Genomic DNA, 20,279 nt, shown 5'->3' with positions numbered 1-20,279 from the left:
AGGGACACAGACAAGACCTGGCGTCATGAGACAGCCTTTTTCTATGTTCAAGTATAAAACCCCCACCCTGATTTACTTTCTGCAGACCAGGCCTCCACTCCATTACGAGTTGGCCAATAGGTTTGACCATACATTCCTCTACTGACTTTAACCATACCACTTGGTTAAACTATCGATACAGAATAAGAACAAGTCTTTGATATTAAGTACTAGTCTGCAGCTAGAATTCGGTATCATTGAATGCGAAGACCGACGAAACATCCATTCTATAACGACATTAATGAATGTCGCTTTGAAAAGATCCATTCTAACCGAGAGAGAGAGAGAGAGAGAGAGAAAGAGAGAGAGAGAGAGAGAGAGAGAGAGAGAGAAAACTCTCCAACAGGACAAAAACTCTCCAACAAGGATCACGACGACACACTGAGCGTAAATAGATATTGATTGCAATTGTTTCCGATGAGTGTGCGTTCATGTGCAAGGGATTAGCATATCAATTGTTTAATATTAATGAACTCTGTGTGGCCCTCCTCAGCTGCCCTTTATGACCCTTTGTTTAAAAAGCTGCCATTGCCGGTTTAGCCCACTAGGGCACATGAATCTACCAATTCTTTGTGACGATAATTACTGTTTGTATGCCTTCTGTGAATTACTTTGTTAGTAAATAAATGATTTTAAGACATTTGATGTATGGATGATTTTGGTAAAGACTGGGTTCGTGCAGATACAACAATTTACGACGTTGGAATAAGACTGACGCGAGGTAAAGAATACACCATTTAAACCAGAAGATAATCGGTCAGATACTATAATATAATATATAATGTTATAATATAGGAAAGTTATATGAGGAAAATTATAACTTTGTAATCTGAATATTTTCCTTGGTGCCCTGATCTCCTAGTTAATTACAGTTAAACAATTAATCAGTTTAATCGCGTAATAATAATTACAGGGAGTTAATTGATAACATGTCTTCAAGTTAATGGTGCCCAAAGACACGACACATGTGTCTGTATGAAACCAGTTATGTGGATGTTTATGACTGTAGAGTCTCTCTATATAGTTACATATATACTGAGTGTACAAAACATTAGGAACACCTTCCTTATATTGAGTTTCACCCCTTTTGCCCTTGAACCAGCCTCAATTCGTCGGGGCATGGACTCTATAAAGTCTCAAAAGTGTTCCACAGGGATGCTGGACCATGTTGACTCCAATGCTTTCCACAGTTGTGTCAAGTTGGCTGGATGTCCTTCTTGATACACACAGGAAATTGTAAACAAAGGTTTCTGTACCAAATATTAAGTTCTGCTTTTCTGATGTATCAAATACTTATGTCATGCAATAAAATGCAAATGAATTACTTAAAAATCATACAATGTGATTTTCTGGATTTTTGTTTTAGATTCCGTCTCTCACAGTTGAAGTGTACCTACGACAAAAATTACAGACCTCTACATGCTTTGTAAGTAGGAAAACCTGCAAAATCGGCAGTGTATCAAATACTTGTTCTCCCCACTGTAAATATATGGAAGAGTGATGGCCGAGCGGCATAGGCAAGATGCAGTAGATGGTATAGAGTACAGTATATACATATGAGATGAGTAATGTAGGGTATGTATCATTATATAAAGTGGCATTCTTTAAAGTGACTAGTGATACATTTATTACATCCAATTCATAATTATTAAGTGGCTAGAGATTTGAGTCGGAATGTTGGCAGCAGCCACTCAATGTTAGTGATGGCTGTTTAACAGTCTGATGGCCTTGAGATAGAAGCTGTTTTTCAGTCTCTCGGTCCAGCTTTGATGCACCTGTACTGACCTCGCCTTCTGGATGATAGCGGGGTGAACAGGCAGTGGCTCGGGTGGTTGTTGTCCTTGATTATCTTTTGGCCTTCCTGTGACACCAGGTGGAGTAGGTGTCCTGGAGGGCAGGTAGTTTGCCCCCGGTGATGCATTGTGCAGACCTCACTACCCTCTGGAGAGCCTTACGGTTGTGGGTGGAGCAGTTTGCTGTACCAGGCGGTGATACAGCCGACAGGATGCTCTCGATTGTGCAGCTGTAAAGGTTTGTGAGTGTTTTTAGTGATAAGCCAAATTTCTTCAGCCTCCTGAGGTTGAAGAGGCGCTGTTGCGCCTTCTTCACCACGCTGTCTGTGTGGGTGGACCATTTCAGTTTGTCCGTGATGTGTACACCAAGGAACTTAAAACTTTCCACCTTCTCCACTACTGTCCCGTCGATGTGGATAGGGGGGTGCTCCCTCTGCTTTTCCCTGAAGTCCACGATCATCTCCTTTGTTTTGTTTGGCATTGAGTGAGAGGTTATTTTCCTGACACCACACTCCGAGGGCCCTCACCTCCTCCCTGTAGCCATCTTGGTAATCAAGCCTACCACTGTAGTGTCGTCTGCAACTTGATGATTGAGTTGGAGGCATGCATGGCCACGCAGTCATGGGTGAACAGGGAGTACAGGAGAGGGCTGAGAACGCACCCTTGTGGGGCCCCAGTGTTGAGGATCAGAGGGGTGGATATCTTGTTTCCTACCCTCACCACCTGCGGGCGGCCCGTCAGAAAGTCCAGGCCCAGTTGCACAGGGCGGGGTCGAGACCCTGGGTCTCGAGATTAATGACAAGTTTGGAGGGAACTATGGTGTTAACTGCTGAGCTGTCGTCGATAAACAGCATTCTTACATAGGTATTCCTGTTGTCCAGGTGGGTTAGGGCAGTGTGCAGTGTGATTGCGATTGGTGATATGATGATATGATCCTTGACTAGTCTCTCAAAAGCACTTCAAGGTGACGGAAGTGAGTGCTATGGGGCGATAGTCGTTTAGCTCAGTTACCTTAGCTTTCCTTCGGAACAGGAACAATGGTGGCCCCCTTGAAGCATGTGGGCACAGCGATTGGGACAGAGATTGATTGAATATGTCCGTAAACACACCAGCCAGCTGGTCTGCGCATGCTCTGAGGACGCAGCTAGGGATGCCATCTGGGCCGGCAGCCTTGCGAGGGTTAACACGTTTAAGTGTTTTACTCACGTTGGCCGCGGTGAATGAGAGCCCGCAGGTTTTGGTAGTGGGTGGTGTCAGTGGCACTCTATTGTCCTCAAAGCGAGCAAATAAGTTGTTTAGTTTGTCTGGGAGCAAGACATCAGTGTCCGCGATGGGGATGGTTTTCTTTTTGTGGTCCGAGATTGACTGTAGACCCCATACCTCTCGTGTCTGACGCTTAGCTTGGTTTGATTGCCTTGCGGAGGGAATAGCTACACTGTTTGTATTCGGGCATGTTTCCGGTCGCCTTGCCATGATTAAAAGCAGTGGTTCGCGCTTTCAGTTTGCCCGATGCTGCCATCGATCCACGGTTTCTGGTTGGGGAAGGTTAATAGTCGTCGTGGGTACAACATCACCGATGCACTTGCTAATAAACTCGCTCACCGAATTAGCGTATACATCAATGTTGTTGTCTGACGCTATCCGGAACATATCCCAGTCCAAGTGATCGAAGCAATCTTGAAGCGTGGAATCAGATTGGTCGGACCAGCTTTGAACAGACCTGAGCACAGGCGTTTCCTGTTTTAGTTTCTGTCTATAGGCTGGGAGCAACAAAATGGAGTCGTGGTCAGATTTGCTGAAAGGAGGGCAAGGGAGGGCTTTGTTTGCGTTGCGGAAGTTAGAGTAACAATGATCCAGAATTTTGCCAGCCCGGGTTGCGCATTCGATATGCTGATAAAATTTAGGGAGCCGTGTTTTCGGATTAGCCTTGTTAAAATCCCCAGCTACAATAAATGCAGCCTCAGGATATGTGGTTTCCAGTTTACATAGAGTCCAATAACGTTCAGGGCCATCGAGGTATCTGCTTGGGGGGGATATACACGTCTGTGATTATAGTGGAATAGAATTCTCTTGTTAGATAATGCAGTCGGCATTTGATTGTAAGGAATTCTAGGTCAGGTGAACAAAAGGACTTGAGTTCCTGTATGTTGTTATGATCACACCACGACTCGTTAATCATAAGGCATACACCCCCGCCCTTCTTCTTACCAGAGATATGGTTGTTTCTGTCGGCGGGATGCGTGAAGAAACCAGGTGGCTGTACCGACTCTGATAACGTATCGACTCTGATAAGTGAGCATGTTTCCTGTTCAGTCTATGTTATGGAAAGAGCAGGTGTTCATAATGTTACAGTAATGAACACAATGGGAGACAGAGCTGGTTTCAAGCGCAGGACGCAGCAGGTGTTGATTTGTAAAGGACCACAGGAGGAGGCAGGTAGCTGGGTCCGGGGGCAGGCAGAAGGTCATACACAGGGGGTCCAAAAAGGCAACAGTACAGGCAGGGAAAAGGCTACTAACATTGCCCGGAGATCAGGCAATAGGTTGATAATAGAAAATCCGATAGGCTAAAGTACAAGCAGGGAATTGGCAAAATGTGTTCGTTAGTGAGGCAGGCCAAAACTATCATACAAACGCTTTATAGATGGTCAGCTATTCCGAGACAGCTCCATAACACAATGGCTGTACTAAATTCTACAGGGACTTCAGGTTACGAAAAAAAAGAAGGTATGGCAACTGTAAAAATATCTGAACATTATAAAGTTTATATGAACACACACGTACTCAATTACATGCTTGCTTACACATACAGACTTATACATAAGAACACACACCTGATCTCGCTCTCTTCTCTCACTCTCCTTCTCTCTCTCCCTCTCTCTCTATTGTCGAGAACTGTTTTATAATTTAATGTGTTTATTGTTTGTCTATCTTTTTTATGCATTTGTGAACAAGTTTATATATGTTTACAACAAGCAAGGGGAAGATATCAGAATAGGAGCATTGGGGAATAATAACATATTGTACGGCTTACATTTGTACTGTAGTGAAGCCTTCTCTATAGTAATGCAAGGTCTCTTTCATGATCATGTGAAACGTCAATTGCTATGGAAATGTTGGGATGTGTTTTTCAATTATGTTAAAGGTAATTATGATGCAACTATGATGGTGATACGATATGGATTACAATTATCATCATGAATATTAATTAAGTCTATATGCACTACATGTTACACACGTAGACACTTTTTTCAAAGTATCTCTCTTTTTCAAACAAGCATCGCAGAACTGGCTACAATTTCAATTTCATCCCCCTGAAAAAATAGAACAAATATTACAACAAATATTATGGCTGAACTCAAATGTGCTGGTTGATAAAATACCTGTATTTATGGGAAAGATGTTTGAAAAGGGTATTTTGTTCTTAAATTATATTGAAAAATTGGAATGGTAGAGTTATGTCCTTCATGGAATTGTACGGGTATGTCTGCTCAATCCAAAAGTACAACCAATTGATTACAGCATTACCCAAAAAATGGAGGAGGCAGGTGGCAACGGGAGGAGGTAGGGAACTGTCACGCCCTGACCATAGACAGCCTTTTATTCTCTATTTTGGTTAGGTCGGGGTGTGACTAGGGTGGGTTATCAAGGTTGTTTTATTTCTATGTTGGCCTGGTATGGTTCCCAATCAGAGGCAGCTGTTTATCGTTGTCTCTGATTGGGGATCATATTTAGGCAGCCAATTCCCCACTGTGTTTTGTGGGATCTTGTTAATGTGTAGTTGCCTGTGAGCACTTCATTAACTTCACGTTTCGTTCATTCTTATTGTTTTTGTGCGGTTCACTTCAAATAAAATGTTGAACTGATTTCACGCTGCGCTTTGGTCTGAATGTTCATACGATGATCGTGACAGGAACTGGTCTGTCTGCCCAATATAAAGGATCAAAACTGGCGGAAGAATAATAATAGCATAAATAGGAAAGTATACCCGTTTCATTTGAGGACCAGGATGTTGACAACTGTGCCATACAGATTGCAAAATAGTTGGGAAGAGATTTTTTATGTGCCGATTCCATGGTACAGGGTGTATGAGTTGATATATAAATCAACGCAAGATTCAAGACTTCGTGCTGTTCAGCTAAAATTATTATATAGAATTCTTGCCACCAACAAAATGTTGAATATTTGGGGCATAAAGTCATCGAAGCTCTGCAGATTTTGTTGTGAGGATACAGAATCAATATACCATTTATTTTGGTATTGCCCTCAGATAGCCTGTTTCTGGTCTCAGGTTCAGGAATGGCTGGAAATGCATAGCAATTGATCTAAAATTTACCCTAGAAATAGTACTGTTAGGAGATCTGGAGAGACCGGGTCAGTCAATTACTAATATACTAGTACTCCAAGTAAAGTATTTATCTTCAACTTGCAATCTGTGGATTCTATTCGATTAGATAGATTGAAATTGTACGTTATACATCACAGCATAGTTGAAAGATATGTGTTGCATAGAAACCCGAAGTGGGTGGCCAGCAGAGATAGATGGGATGGGCTGAGGGAAGCTTGAGGGTTGGGATGTGGAATTGGAGACAAGTGGGAGTGGAGTTGCTGTGTGGGAGATAGAATGATGGTCAAAGATAAATGTTTTTTTTAAGTCAAAATAAAACATAATAAAAGTACATTTGAATGACTCTAAGTGGCAGTGTTTTTACAGCTAATGCCGGTTTGCCTGAGGCTGATGCCGTGCAGGTGTGTGTACACATGCATATACACACACTCTCATTCAAATAAACACATACAAGAAAACACACAAACAGTGCCAGACATGCACACAAACATATAAAGTAGACATTGCTGTTATGATTTCAGTTGTCCTTGATGTCCTGTTTTAAATGTATTATTATTTTTCTTTGTTGTTTGCTGTTTTCTTCTGTCTTTTCCTTTTTTCTCTTTAGTTCATTCTCTTGGTTGTTGGTGCATTGGGGGGTTCTTGGGGGTGGGGAATGGAATTAATTGTATTTTTTATTTTTCTTCTTGGGGGGGACTGTGGGAGGGGTCTCGAATGGTTGAGGGACAGCTATTGGGGAACGGTGGGGGGATCTTGGAGGGTTCAGGTTCATGTTTTTTGGTCTGGTGGTAGATTTGTCAACGTGCCTTTGAGCAGGGCATTGACCCTGGATGCTCCTGTGTGTCGCTCTGGATGGGAGTCTGTTGGATGACTGGTATGATGTAGTTGTTGAGCGGCTTCACTGCAAGTATATTGTATGTTTCGGATATTCAATAAATAAAAACATTTAAAAACTATCATACACAGGAGGATCAAATTACAGGGAAAACAGAAATCCGAATAGAAGTGTGTCACAAAACAAGCAATACCTCACAATGATGGGGTGCAAAGAACTGAACAAAATAGTGTGTGATAATGATATACAGGTGTGTGAACAGGTGATTAGAATTCAGGTGATTGGGATCTGGAGAGTGAGCTGCGTTCAGGGGATCTACGTGTTTGAGAGTGTGAGTTGGAAGCAGACGTTGCAGTTACACCACATTGTTTTGTTGTTGTTGTTCATCAAGGCACCACAAATGGTAAAAGGCAAACCTTTTCCAAGCCTTTGTACTAACTGTAGTAAAAGGACCATGGCAAAGCAAATTAATATGGTTATAAAAACTATATTAGTGATTAAGTTTCAAGTTTTATTAGTCCGACTAAATGCTAACTTGCAGGTTCCTTCAGGACAATGCAACAACAATAAGAAATAATACAAGACAAGAATACCAACATAAAGTACGTGTGTGTGTGTGTTTGTGGTCTTACTTTACTATGTTTTGGGTTCCAAAAGTCCTCACAAGGAAGAAAATAAAAAGTGGGGACATTTTGCTGGTCCCCAAAAAGAAAAAGGCTATTTTAGGGTTTGGGGTTAGGTTTAGTTATAGGGTTAGGTTTAAGGTTTAATTTTAGGGTTAGGTTTAGTTTTAGGGTTAGGGGTTAGGTTTAGTTTTAGGGTTAGGGGTTAGGTTTAGTTTTAGGGTTAGGGGTTAGGTTTAGTTTCAGGGTTTGGGGTTATGGTTTAGTTTCAGGGTTTGGGTTTAGGTTTAGTATTAGGATTTGGGTTTAGGTTTAGTATTAGGGTTTGGGGTTATAGTTTAGTTTCAGGGTTTGGGGTTTAGGTTTAGTGTTAGGATTTGGGGTTATGGTTTAGTATTAGGGTTTGGGGTTATGGTTAGTTTCAGGGTTTGGGGTTAGGTTTAGTTTTAGAGTTTGGGGTTATGGTTTAGTTTCAGCGTTTGGGGTTAGGTTTAGTATTTGGGTTAGGGGTTAGGTTTAGTTTTAGGGTTTGGGGTAAGGTTTAGTTTTAGGGTTTGGGGTTAAAGTTACATTTCAGAGTTTGGGATTAGGTTTAGTATTGGGGTTTGGGGTTAGGTTTGGTTTTAGGGTTAGGTTTAGTATTAGGGCTTAGGTAAAGGAATATAGAATTTTGAATGGGAATACATTATTTGGTCTCCACTTGGAAAGTAAAACCAACGTGTGTGTGTGTGTTTTTTTTTTTTGTGTGTGTGTGTGTGTGTGTGTGTGTGTGTGTGTGTGTGTGTGTGTGTGTGTGTGTGTGTGTGTGTGTGTCTGAATGATGGTATGTGTGCTAAGGTGTGGAGAGTCAGTGCAGGTTGTCAGTCCAGTTCAAGTGTTCAGCAGTCTGATGGCTTGTAGGTAGAAAATGTCTCTGATCCTGTTGGTATCAGACCTCATGCTCCGATACTGTCCGCCTGACGGTAAGGGAGAGAACAGTTTGTGGCTGGAGTGTGTTGGGTCCTTGTTGATGCTGCAGGACTTCCTCACCAAGTAGATGTCCTAGATGGGTGGGAGCACGGTCCCAGTGATGTACTGGGCTGTCTTCCCCACCCGCCGGAGGGTCACAGTCCCAGTGATGTACTGGGCTGTCTTCCCCACCCGCTGGAGGGACACGGTCCCAGTGATGTACTGGGCTGTCTTCCCCACCCGCTGGAGGGCCACGGTCCCAGTGATGTACTGGGCTGTCTTCCCCACCCGCTGGAGGGCCACGGTCCCAGTGATGTACTGGGCTGTCTTCCCCACCCGCTGGAGGGCCACGGTCCCAGTGATGTACTGGGCTGTCTTCCCCACCCGCTGGAGGGCCACGGTCCCCAGTGATGTACTGGGCTGTCTTCCCCACCCGCTGGAGGGCCACGGTCCCCAGTGATGTACTGGGCTGTCTTCCCCACCCGCTGGAGGGCCACGGTCCCAGTGATGTACTGGGCTGTCTTCCCCACCCGCTGGAGGGCCACGGTCCCAGTGATGTACTGGGCTGTCTTCCCCACCCGCTGGAGGGTCACGGTCCCCAGTGATGTACTGGGCTGTCTTCCCCACCCGCTGGAGGGCCACGGTCCCCAGTGATGTACTGGGCCGTCTTCCCCATCCGCCGGAGGGCCACGGTCCCAGTGATGTACTGGGCCGTCTTCACCACCCGCCAAAGGGCCACGGTCCCAGTGATGTACGGGGCCGTCTTCACCACCCGCCAAAGGGCCACGGTCCCAGTGATGTACTGGGCCGTCTTCACCACCCGCCGAAGGGCCACGGTCCCAGTGATGTACTGGGCCATCTTCACCACCCGCTGGATGGCCTTGCGGTCGTAGATGGAGCAATTTCCAAACCAGGCCATGATGCAGCCGTTCAGGACACTCTCGATGGTGTAGCGGTAGTATTTGGAGAGGGCCAAGGGTGGCAAGCCGAATTTCTACAGCCGCCTTAGTAAAGACGCTGTTGCACCCTCTTGACAAGAGTGGTGGTGGTGTTGGTCAACGTCAGGACTACAACCGTGGTGTCGTCAGCAAACTTGATGATGGAGTTGGTGTCGTGCAAAGCCACACAGTCGTGGGTGAACAGGGAGTACAACAGAGGGCTGAGGAAACACCCCTGGGGTGGCCTCTGTGTTAAGAGTCAGTGTAGAAGAGGTGTTGTTGCCAATCCTCACAGCCTGTGGTCTGCCCGTCAGGATGTCCAGGATCCAGTTGCAGAGGGTGGTGTCCAGACCCAGGGCTCTGAGCTTGGTGTCGAGCCTGGAGGGGAAAATAGTGTTGAAAGTGAACTGCAGTCAACAGCATTTTCACATAGGTGTTCCTGTTGTCCAGATGTGTTAGAGCTGTTTGAATAGCGATGGAAATGGCATCTTCCGTGGATCTGTTGGTGCGGTAGGCACATTGGAGGGGTCCAGTGTGCCTGGCATGCTGGCTTTGATGAGGGCCATGACCAACCTCTCGAAGCACTTTATGATGACCGGGTTGAGTGCAACGGGCGATAGTCATTTCGGCATTTCACTTTATTTTTCCTGGGCACAGGGACGATAGTGGTCTCCTTGAAGCGGGGGGGACTACAGCCTGGGATAGGGACATGTTGAAGATGTCTGAGAAGACGCCTGCCAGCACACACTCTGAGGACACGGCCAGGGATGCCATCTGGGCCTGCTGCTTTGTCAGTATACACTCTTTTGAGAGTTTCCTCACGACTCGCTCTCCCTCTCCTTCTCTCTCCCTCTCATTACCAGAGAATCATCTCTCTCTCTGTAAACCATGTACATACAGTCTAATATGACATTACCAGAGAATTAACAACAACTTAGAGAGTTATTGTTCCAAGCGTTCAAAGTAACTGAAGTAGAGCATTGTGTGTGTGTGTTTGAATGTGTGTGTGTGTTTGTTTGAGTGTGCGTGTGTGTGTGCATCAAATCAAACTGTATTTGTCACATGCGCCAAATACAACAAGTGTAGACCTTACCGTGAAATGCTTACTTACAAGCCCTTTAACCAACAGTGCAGTTTAAGAAGAGTTAAGAAAAGTTAAGAAAATATTTACCAATTAATAAATATGCATTTGTGTGTATGTATGTGTGTGTGTGTGCATGCACGTGTGCGTTTGTGTATGTGCTTGCAAATGTATGCATTTGTGTATGTGTGTGTGTGTGTGTTTGCGTGTGTGTCTGTTTGCCAGTTACATAAACACAGAGAACATGAACCAACTGCTGGGATGACAAATAGAGACAGGGATATTTGTATGCAGCCAGGCCCCACCTCATGAATATTCATGAACTGCCGATGACACATACACGACTCCTTGACTTGCGAGTAAGGTTACGCAACAGCCAACAGACTATATAAAATGGTCAAAAACATACCCAATTAGGAGAACTGTCAAAACAACTAATTAAAACACAAACTCATTTAGTTAACCCTGAACAGGAACAACCTGATACCATTTACAGAACAATAAGCAACTAAGCTGTCGAGGGGAAAAAAATAAAACAAGTATACAAAATATACTGTTTCCATGGGTCGTCCGATTGTCCTCACACATGGAAACACACAACCCATAGATAACCAAGACGAAGGAACATTTTACATTCAAGTCATTTAGCAGACTCTCTTATCCAGAGCGACTGCATACTTTTTCCATACTTGTCCAACACGGGGATTGAACCCACAACCCTGGCGTTGCAAGCACCATGCTCTACCAACTGAGCCACACGGGACCAGCCAGTTGGTAGAACTGCAACCACGGAACCAAGGAAGTGTGTTCCATGAATCACCTGTCTCTCTCTTTGACTGAAGTCTGAAGGGTTTATACAGCTGCTATTACATCAGTACCTCCAGGATTGTGCGATTCTGTAATCACATTTTTTTTTTTTTTTACAAAATCAACAATTCTCTTCATATTACGAAAGCCTTTGCAAAATTTACCAATCACTGCACGAATACCACATAAAACAGTCAAATCACTGCACTTGAAAAATTGGGATCGCAATTTTAACCAATTACCACACTTTTACCCCATAAAATGGTTCAATCAAGCCACAAGCAACAAACATTTTTCCCCGCCAGCGCATTGTCATGACAACTTGGACCAAAATCATGGATGGAGAAACAGAGCACAATAAACAGAGTACGTTTGCTCTCCCTGTTACTGTAAATTGTTTCATAGAACACAGCTTACAGTTTGTCATTTCATCCCTGTTACTGTAAACCAGTTCATAGAACACAGCTTACAGTATGTAATTTCATCCCTGTTACTGTAAACCGGTTCATAGAACACAGCTTACAGTATGTCATTTCATCCCTGTTACTGTAAACCCGTTCATAGAACACAGCTTACAGTATGTCATTTCATCCCTGTTACTGTAAACCCGCTCATAGAACACAGTTTACAGTATGCCATTTCATCCCTGTTACTGTAAACCAGTTCATAGGACACAGCTTACAGTATGCCATTTCATCCCTGTTACTGTAAACCAGTTCATAGGACACAGCTTACAGTATGTAATTTCATCCCTGTTACTGTAAATCAGTTCATAGGACACAGTTTACAGTATGTCATTTCATCCCTGTTAAACGTGGCAGACATTGATAACAGGTCTGGGCTGTGACGATCATTATTGAGGTTTATCTGCTGTAAGCTTTCCTTCTCCTCCAAGAGTGGTGTGCGGATTTTAAGGTGCCCATCATCTTCCACTATACTGAGTTCAACACTATCTCACATACTGTAGAGACCATAAAGAAAGCCATTGGCTGCATTCCAATGAAATTGTTGCCAGCAGAGCTGGCTAGGCTGTTTTCATGTTATCCAATCATCGGCCAGAGCGTCAAGTGTGCGCTCTGAGAGTGAAACGAGATGGGTGGGGCTAAAGCTTTAGAGGGTGTGAACGATGCTGAATGGGTGTAGACAAAGAAGAGCTCTTCACTAGATACCAAAACATTCAAAGGCCATTTTCTCAAAAGTGAGTTTACAAGTTGATCAACTTTAAAAGCAGAATTACTTTCCCATTGTTCCTCAAATGTAGTGTATGATATACCATTTTGTAGCTCTGAGTCTCTACTTTTATCCAATGTAAAAAACACAATTTCAAATGTTGCTACATAAGACCGAATCCAGGTGGTGGGTGACATATCGTGCACTACTCCATATAATAACCGGGTTATTTACAATATTCCATATAGGGGGGGTTCCACAAAATTAGTTCCTTTTTAAGTAGAAATTGTTTACAAATATTGAATTTTAAAAGCCTGTTATATTACATGAAGTGCCATTTAATATAGATCACATGGAGAATTCAATACATCAGATTTTTAATATGAATAAAAACTTGTTAGTGACAAAATTCAGCATTTTCTGTGCATCCTTCGTGACTTCTAGTAAGATTTTAACCCACTTAACCCCAACATTTCTCCAAGTTTCACCATCATTGTAAAGTCCTAGTTATGTTGTTGCTTTTGACAGTAATTTCTGAAGATGATCATTTATTTATTGTTATTAGTGATTCATTTTAAGGTCAACCCTGTTACCTGAACTGAACTCTTGTTTTAATCCAGTGAAAATATTCCTTTTTAAATATATTTTATAAAAGCAGGTGAGCTGATTCAACTGTTTTTTGCCATTTTCTGGTGTTTTGTGGTGGAAAACTGAGTAGGTTGATCATAACACGTCAACCATGTTACCCACAGATAGACAGGCCAGAAATGGGCTCCCGAGTGGCGCAGTGGTCTAAGACACTGCATCTCAGTGCTAGAGACATCACTGCAGTACCTGGTTCCTGGCTGAGTCCCATAGGGCGGCGCACAATTGGCCCAGCGTTGTCTGAGTTTTGCTGGGGTAGGCCATCATTGTAAATAAGAAGTTGTTCTTAACTGACTTGCCTAGTTAAATAAAAAAATTAAATGTTTGAACAATTTACTTTATTTTTTCTGAAGCTTGAATTCAATTGCCCTTCTCTGTTGCACACAACAAGCTTCCATTTCAAGGGGATTTATGGCTGATTTAATATGAACTCGTCAACCCTGTTACGGTCAACCATTGTACAGGATGAGAACAAGTGAATGACGTTTCCACATCAAGCTGACATCTTCCTCTGTGTTTTTCATTAAGTTGAACTTGTGCTCTTTATGACAGAATTGTCATCAAGTTTTACTAGTCAAAAGGCACCTAATTGGTCCATATAGTACACTTTGTAGAGGATAGGGTATGATTTGGGAGGCAGCCATAGAGTCCCTTTAGAAAACTCTGTTCTGTCTTTGCTATACAGGATCCTCATTGATCCTCATCCTGCAACGCTACAGTACATCAGGTTTGTATACACTATTGTCCAGGGACAGAAAGTACAGTCGACCTTGAACAGGCAGGAGATTAAACTATTGTTAACTTTCTTTGCTTCCAATGTCTCATATATGGTGATAAGAGAATACGTTATAATTATTTTCCTCAATGTTTCAAATCCACATAAAACGGAGTATACACTATATATACAAAGTATGTGACACCCCTTCAAATTAGTGGATTCGGGTACTTCTGCCTCACCCATTGCTGACAGGTGTATACAATTGTGCACACAGCCATGCAATCTCCATAGACAAACATTAGCAGTAGAATGGCCTTACTGAAGAGCTCAGTGACTTTCAACGTGGCATCATCATTTGATGCCACCTTCCAACAAGTCAGTTTTGTCAAAATGTTGCCCTGCTATAGCTGCTCCAGTCAATTGTAAGTGTTTTTTTGTGAAGTAGAAATGTCTAGGAGCAACAACGGCTCAGCCGCAAAGTGGTAGGCCACATAAGCTCACAGAATGGGACCGCCAAGTGCTGAAGCGCGTGGCGGGTATAAAATGGTCTGTCCTTGTGCAACACTCACTACCGAGTTCCAAACTACCTCTGGAAGCATGTCAGCACAAGAACTGTTCGTTGGGAGCTTCATGAAATGGGTTTCCATGGCCGAGCAGCCGCTCACAAGCCTAAGATCACCATGTGCAATGCCAAGCGTAGCCTGGAGTGGTGTAAAGCTCACCGCCATTGGACTCTGGAGCAGTGGAAACTCGTTCTCTGGAGTGATGATTCACGCGTCACCATCTGGCAGTCCTACGGAATGAATCTGTGTTTGGCGGATTGCAGGAGAATGCTACCTGCCCGAATGCATAGTGCCAACAGTAAAGTTTGGTGGAGGAGGAATAATGGTCTGGGGCTGGTTTTCATGGTTCGGGCTAGTCCCCTTAGTTCCAGTGAAGGGAAATCTTAACGCGACAGCATACAATGACATTCTAGACGATTCTGTGCTTCCAACTTTGAGGCAACAATTTGGGGAAGGCCCTTTTCTGTTTCAGCTTGACAATGCCCTCGTGCAGAAAGCGAGGTCCATACAGAAATGGTTTGTCAAGATAGTTGTGGAAGAACTTGACTGGTCTGCACAGAGCCCTGACCTTAACCCCATCGAACACCATTGAGATTTATTGGAATGCGACTGTGAGCCAGGCCTAATCGCCCAACATCAGTGCCCGACCTCACTAATGCTCGTGGCTGACGGAAGCAAGTCCACGCAGCAATGTTCCAACATCTAGTGGAGGCTGTTATTACAGCAAAAGGGGGCACCAACTTCATATAATGACCATGATTTTGGAATGAAATGTTCGACGAGCAGGTCTCCACATACTTTTGGTCATGTAGTGTATGTGTGATATGAACGTTTTATTTCCTCACTGTTTAATATTCACATGCTTGCTTCCAATGTATGACATGGAGGTACGAGACAAATAAAAGTGTCCATTTTTCTTCTTCTATTTGGTAAATGTTTGATAGAACTGAGTAGACCTATGTGGTTAACTGGTCGGTAGCTGAGTATTCTAAGGTTCCATTCGGAGGTGCCAAGGAGTGCTGCAGACTGCAGAAGGACTCTGAGTCTATTTGCAGCAGCACCAAGGGCACTGGGGCTGTTTAGATAGTGACCTAGTTTAGATATATTCATGAGTTTCTCAAACCTCTAACACAACTTATTTATTTCGATTCTCTCTCGGTGAGGAAGCGCATTACTGTCTAATATCATCATACTTGTTATATGGAGTTGAGTTTGTTTGGCATATTATTTTTTGCTGTTGTCAGTATTACATTTTTAATGAATTGATTTGCAGAACAAGTTGGCCTATTAGCTAATTTGTGCTTTCTTTCTTTTTGATTAAATCTGAGGGTGCTACATGTGCTGGTATTAGGACATTATGACACTGGTGTTATGGTATTATGACACTGGTGTTATGGTATTATGACACTGGTGTTAGGACATTATGACACTGGTGTTATGGGTATTATGACACTGGTGTTAGGACATTATGACACTGGTGTTATGGTATTATGACACTGGTGTTAGGACATTATGACACTGGTGTTATGGTATTATGACACTGGTGTTATGGTATTAGGACATTATGACACTGGTGTTAGGACATTATGACACTGGTGTTAGGACATTATGACACTGGTGTTAGGACATTATGACACTGGTGTTAGGACATTATGACACTGGTGTTATGGTATTATGACACTGGTGTTATGACCTTCTGAGACTGGTGTTATAACACTGGTGTTATGACATTATGACACTGGTGTTATGACATTATGACACTGGTGTTATGACATTATAACACCTGGTGTTAGGACATTATGACACTGGTGTTAGGACATTATGACACTGGTGTTAGGACATTATGACACTGGTGTTAGGACATTATGACACTGGTGTTATGGTATTATGACACTGGTGTTATGACCTTCTGAGACTGGTGTTATAACACTGGTGTTATGACATTATAACACTGGTGTTAGGACATTATGACACTGGTGTTATGACATTATAACACTGGTGTTATGACATTATAACACTGGTGTTATGACATTGGCGTAATAAAATAACCCATTTTGGACAAAGCTGTGCTGACCCAACTGGTATTATAGGACTGCGATCTTATGGTTGACCTACTGTTAAGATATGGCGAGGTAGTTTAGTGTTAGCAACATACTCTACCAGGATACACTTCCACACTCCATCCCCCAGGTGGCAGCACCAACCAGTCAAGGGCTGTGCTCTGCCAGGAGGCCTTGATAAGCACGTCATCAGGTGACGGGTCAGTCAGTGTCCCAGCTGGCAAGAGGTGAAGCTGCTGGTTTTATTTGGTGACCATGAGGCCACGAGGTTGAGTTTTGAATCTTTAGTTCAGGCATGCCTCTTTGTTTCCTTTGTGTACGTGTTTATTTTGGTAATCTTTTGAACAATAAACTAATCTGCTTGGAATGTCCGAGTCAAGAGGTCATGACAGAGTTGACCCTGGACCAGGGTGAGGTTGCTGTCCCCTGGGTACATGCATACCATAACAGAGTTGACCCTGGACCAGGGTGAGGTTTTGCTGTCCCCTGGGTACATGCCACCACCATAACATAGTTGACCCTGGACCAGGGTGAGGTTGATGTCCCTGGGTACATACATTCAACACCTGGTTTGCATATGCTTTACTTGTCACATTAAAGCACACATCCAATCAGGTTACAGAACCATTATGAAGCCCTAGACGTAGCCGAGTACAGTGTTAACAATAGGCCATCTAGTTGCTTCCGTAAACACTATCAACACAAAATACCCTGCATTTATCACCTTTGCAGTACGCTGGTGACAGTGGTGTTGTGAGCATGGAAACATACATCCTTATATCATTATCCTTATAACAGCACATACTATCACATACAGGCTGTGCTGAACCAACCGTAACAGTAGTTCATGACTGATCTCCATACCTGTTGGTGGTTCAGCCTCCACTGGATTCACACTTTACGGTGACACTGGTGTTATGTCATTGGTGTTATAAAATAACCAGGTTATGGTTGTGTGATCTAAACGACTGATCTTACGGTTGACCTGACCACAAAGTACTGACCCAACTGTTATATGACTGTGGTCTTTACGATTGACCTCCATACCTGTTGGTTGTTCACTGTACGGTGACACTGGTGACATTGGTGACGTGGTGAGCAGGGATCCCCGAGGGGTTTGTGTCATAGAAGGCTCCCAGGGCACAGAGGACATGTCTCCCTCGGCTGGCTGACAGCTGACCTCGTTGATACTATCAACACAGGAGTATCCTCCTGGACACGGCTGGACCAGGCAGTCATCGTAATTGTGCTCACAGTTCCTCCCCTGTACATGTAAAGACAGAGATAGACGTTAGGACTATAGAAACAGAAATATAGATAAACATTAGTTGACCATAGAAATAGTCAAATATATAGACATTATACCATAGCTATATAATCTGATCTAACAGAAAGATTTCTTTATTTGATTAGCCATTAGCATAATTCCATCTATGATGTGAGGTCATAGACAAAGTAGGGCACTACACAGGGAATAGGGTTCAATTTGAGAAACATATGGCCTTGGTAAGGAAGACATTAGGATTCAGGCCACCTTATAAGGGTGTAAATGATGTGTAGCAGCAGGAGAGATGATCACAGAACGCCTGCGGATGACATCTACAGTGGTGGAGACTGAACTAAATAACCTCTCTCTGAACATGGCCTAAATGGCACCCTATTGTCAATTGGCACCCTGCGTAGTGCACTTCTGTTGACTAGTGCTCATAGGGCTCGGGTCAAAAGTAGTGCACTGTATAGGGAATAGGGTGCCAGATGGAACTGCCTTATCCTGCTCATGACTAGGAGGGTAAATATAATACCATCACATTCTGGAGAAGAAAGAAGATGAAGAACATATTGAAAGAAATGCTAACATTTCAGACGTGGAGAAGAGCAAAGGAAAGAAGGGGGAGAGAGAGATCCACAACAGAGATAGAGAAAGAGGGGGAGGCAACAGGGATGAAGGAGGATAGAGAGAAGGATGAAATAAGGGAAGAGTGTGCTGGGTAAGCCTCACCACAAATCCAGGACGACAGAAACAGGTGTAGCCGTAGCCAGGCTCGTTCTGGATGCACATCCCCTGGTTGCAGGGCTGCGAAGGCACTCATTAATGTCCAACTCACAGTGAAGGCCTGTCCAACCTGCCAAGGAACCAAAGCCCACAGACTGAGCACCGCAGTGTGTAGGGAGGTGGGATGTGTGTGTGTGTACTTGCAGTGCGGTGGAGCCCTAGCTTCACTCAACATCCACCACCCTCTTAAGAGAATATCAATCAGATTCCTTCGATTGCTGCTTTGCTTCTTTTTTGGGGGGCACACACACACACACAACAAAAGGTTCATGAGCGAAAGGGAGATAAGTGTCCACATACATTTTGATGAGGCTATAGGCTAGGTGTTTTGATGAGGCTATAGGTTGGTGTTTTGATGAGGCTATAGGCTAGGTGTTTTGAGGAGGCTATAAGCTAGGTGTTTTGATGAGGCTATAGGCTAGGTGTTTGATGAGGCTATAGGCTAGGTGTTTGATGAGGCTATAGGCTAGGTGTTTTGATGAGGCTATAGGTGTGGTGTTTTGATGAGGCTATAGGCTAGGTGTTTTGAGGAGGGCTATAAGCTAGGTGTTTGATGAGGCTATAGGCTAGGTGTTTTGATGAGGCTATAGGCTAGGTGTTTTGATGAGGCTATAGGTTTGGTGTTTTGATGAGGCTATAGGCTAGGTGTGTTTGAGGAGGCTATAAGCTAGGTGTTTTGATGAGGCTATAGGCTAGGTGTTTTGATGAGGCTATAGGCTAGGTGTTTTGATGAGGCTATAGGCTAGGTGTTTTGATGAGGCCTATAGGCTAGGTGTTTTGGATGAGGCTATAGGCTAGGGTTTTGATGAAGGCTATAGGCTAGGTGTTTAGAAGGACATCAGCTCCTACAAGAGCAGAAAGTATTTTTTTAATCCAATAAGTAGATGCTGGTATTGTCTTGTAGGGCAATTGCATTTAAGTGTTGTATTTGACATATTACTCTACTTAATCATTGCTGTTTGAACTGTCTGACTGCTCAGTACTTGTGACTGTCATTATGGACTTGTGGATTAGTTTCAGGCCTATTTGTGTAACAGTCTTGCTAATACTGTGGGAGTGGTGTATTGTAGGGGATGTTTTCTTCACCTCTGCCAGGCAATCAGCAATCAGTGCTGGGAGGTTGTGTCTTTCACCTCTGCTACGCAATTAGTATTATTCCCACGGGGGACCAGTACGCGGAAAAAATGTCTGAAATGTATGTATTCACTACTGTAAGTCGCTCTGGATAAGAGCGTCTGCTAAATGACTAAAATGTAAATGTAAAATGTAGTACTTCTGTGTTTTTTCAGCGGCAGCTGTTGTAGGCTCGGCCCTAATTTATGTGCTACTCTGACACCTGGAGTTGGACGACAGAGGACCAATGGCAAATGACTAGTCAACCCTTCCCCCTCTGAGGGGCCAAAATGTTTCTCTCCGGTTACAATATTCAGAGGACTATCGAATGCTACAGAATAATACTATATTATTAATGTCTGGTCATGTATCTGAAACTTGTTCACTGAGAATAACTCTGATGCTATCTATATGGATGTATGATCTCTGTGGTAACTGTTCACTGAGGATAACTCTGATGCTATCTATATGGATGTATGATCTCTGTGGTAACTGTTCACTGAGGATAACTCTGATGCTATCTATATGGATGTATGACCTCTGTGG

General features: G+C 43.5%; 1 protein-coding gene across 1 annotated transcript in view; it reads right to left on the bottom strand.

The window, feature by feature from the left end:
* LOC115189697 (protein eyes shut homolog) overlaps positions 1-18,626 on the bottom strand; it is a gene marked incomplete at its 3' end in the record, with an annotated part of 47,555 nt that extends 28,929 nt beyond the window's left edge. Inside the window, exons 1-2 of the mRNA XM_029748238.1 lie at positions 18,567-18,626; positions 17,615-17,831 (exon numbers count right to left, since the gene is read on the bottom strand). Coding sequence (XP_029604098.1) covers positions 17,615-17,831; positions 18,567-18,626 — 277 coding nt within the window. The remainder of the gene's footprint in view (positions 1-17,614; positions 17,832-18,566) is intronic.
* Positions 18,627-20,279: the final 1,653 nt, after the last annotated feature.

This window comes from Salmo trutta, unplaced genomic scaffold (genome assembly GCF_901001165.1).
Source record: "Salmo trutta unplaced genomic scaffold, fSalTru1.1, whole genome shotgun sequence".
NCBI classification, from domain to species: Eukaryota; Metazoa; Chordata; class Actinopteri; order Salmoniformes; family Salmonidae; genus Salmo; species Salmo trutta.
The sequence above is the reverse complement of the archived record's forward strand: the minus strand, read 5'-3'. Positions and strand labels throughout refer to the sequence as shown.